The sequence below is a fragment of the Pygoscelis adeliae genome, unplaced genomic scaffold, assembly GCF_000699105.1.
Source record: "Pygoscelis adeliae isolate BGI_AS28 unplaced genomic scaffold, ASM69910v1 Scaffold63, whole genome shotgun sequence".
In the NCBI taxonomy this organism is placed as follows: Eukaryota; Metazoa; Chordata; class Aves; order Sphenisciformes; family Spheniscidae; genus Pygoscelis; species Pygoscelis adeliae.
This window is the reverse complement of record NW_008824414.1, coordinates 6,039,466-6,041,178: the sequence shown is the minus strand read 5'-3', so window position 1 is coordinate 6,041,178 and position 1,713 is coordinate 6,039,466. Positions and strand designations below refer to the sequence as shown.

Genomic DNA, 1,713 nt, shown 5'->3' with positions numbered 1-1,713 from the left:
CCTTAAATTATCTACTTACAACTACATCAGTTAATTAAGCTGTCACAGTATACGTAAACTCAAAATCTGGGGTAGGCAAAAGGAAATATTCAGCCATTACCAGCATGAAGATTATCATCTGATGGTGGTGCAGCAACTTGGTCCAAGAGATGCCTGTCATCTCACAAGCTACAAACTGACCAACCTTTTTCCATTGAAACTTAAGAAGGAAACTGTAAGAGTCACTTATCTTGCCTACAGGAATTGCTAACCAAGAAGCATTTGCTAAGCTGGACATAATGAATTAAATATCCTTTTGGGCTGTGATTTTTAACAAAACATTGTCAACAAGTCAGTTAACCAACTACTCACCCTGTCAAAGAGTAGAAACAGCTCTTTGAGGACATCTGAAATAGGCAGCTTCAAGTACCCCGCAAACTCCTCAATTCCAATTCTTCCCCCTTTGGAAGCACTCGCAATAGCAGCAAAGGTATCCAACTGCTCTCTGACATGATTCCATTTTAGGCTATGCAAACATGAGGGAGAGGAGATTATTTCTATACAGCAGATCTCGGACAGATGGAATTTCAGTAGGAGTTATTACAGTGTTGAAGACAAAAAATAGCCAAACAGAGCATGTGCGTAAAGCATTAGAAATGCTGTACTTCCAACCTGATATTTTATATGAAATCAGCAATTAAGGACTGCTCCCCCTGGTTATTAATATTAAAAGCAGGCAGTCCTATGCTTGGGTATATTAGACTTCCTTAGAGTAACTTCCCAAACTAAGAATCATCTGTCCAGTTACTAAGCTAGTCTAGCAGAGAGCTTATCATTACCATAAATTCAGGTGCAGCATTATTTTGCTGCATCATGCTCTAGGGTGAATATTTCCTTAACAGAAGGGAATAGATCTCAGCTCTATTAGCTAACTCTCTACCCAAACGCTAGTATTGTTACAGTCTGAGATGTATCCGATCTCTCTGCAGAAATGCACCACTGCATCTCAGTAAGAATAATTAGGATTGACGTGTAACTATTGAAGATTGTTCCAGAGAGAGTTCTATAGATGGACGTATAGCAAATATGTAATAAGTCAAGATTCACTGCACACATACTTGAGATTTGACCACAGCCACGCCAGGTTATTTGATGGAGTTATTGTATGATTAAGTGGTTCCGTCCTCAAATGCCACTGTATCCAGACAGAAAAAGTCAACACCATGAGGGAAACATGGCTGCACAGTACAACTAAGAACATTAAGCCACTGACTGAAGTCTCAGGCTGGAAAGAAGTTTTACTTCCTACCACACACTGCCTGTGTATCTCCACAAAGGCAATTTAAATTGGGCACTAAGATTACCATGAAGTGCCTAAAACCGGTACTGCTCTATCTTCCTCACCTTTTGGTGAGATAAATCCATAAAAGATTAGAAAAATGCACTTTTCCTCTTGTAACACTGCCCACAAAAATTACTTGGGATTAGTTCTTACCGGGATTTTCCTAATCTCTGATTTCCATATAGTTTATGTATGTAAGTTGTATGCATAAATACACTGTATTACACATGGCCAAGTCAGTTGTCAGGTAATTTATCCTTTTGTAGATGGCCAGCAACACCTGCAGCACTGCAGTAATTATGCTGCCAACAGCTAAACTTCCCGTACTTGAGTTTCTTGCTAATTTTGGTGAACTCCACCAGCCCAGCTTCCATGGGTAAAGTCAGCTGTCC

The 1,713-nt window shown here is 39.8% G+C and overlaps 1 protein-coding gene across 1 annotated transcript in view; it reads right to left on the bottom strand.

The window, feature by feature from the left end:
• Positions 1 to 1,713, bottom strand: part of LPCAT2 (lysophosphatidylcholine acyltransferase 2) — a 32,199-nt gene that overhangs the window by 10,600 nt on the left and 19,886 nt on the right. Inside the window, exons 10-11 of the mRNA XM_009320851.1 lie at positions 1,649 to 1,713; positions 352 to 505 (exon numbers count right to left, since the gene is read on the bottom strand). The exon at positions 1,649 to 1,713 is cut by the window's right edge and continues 73 nt beyond it. Of these exons, the coding sequence (XP_009319126.1) occupies positions 352 to 505; positions 1,649 to 1,713 (219 nt within the window). The remainder of the gene's footprint in view (positions 1 to 351; positions 506 to 1,648) is intronic.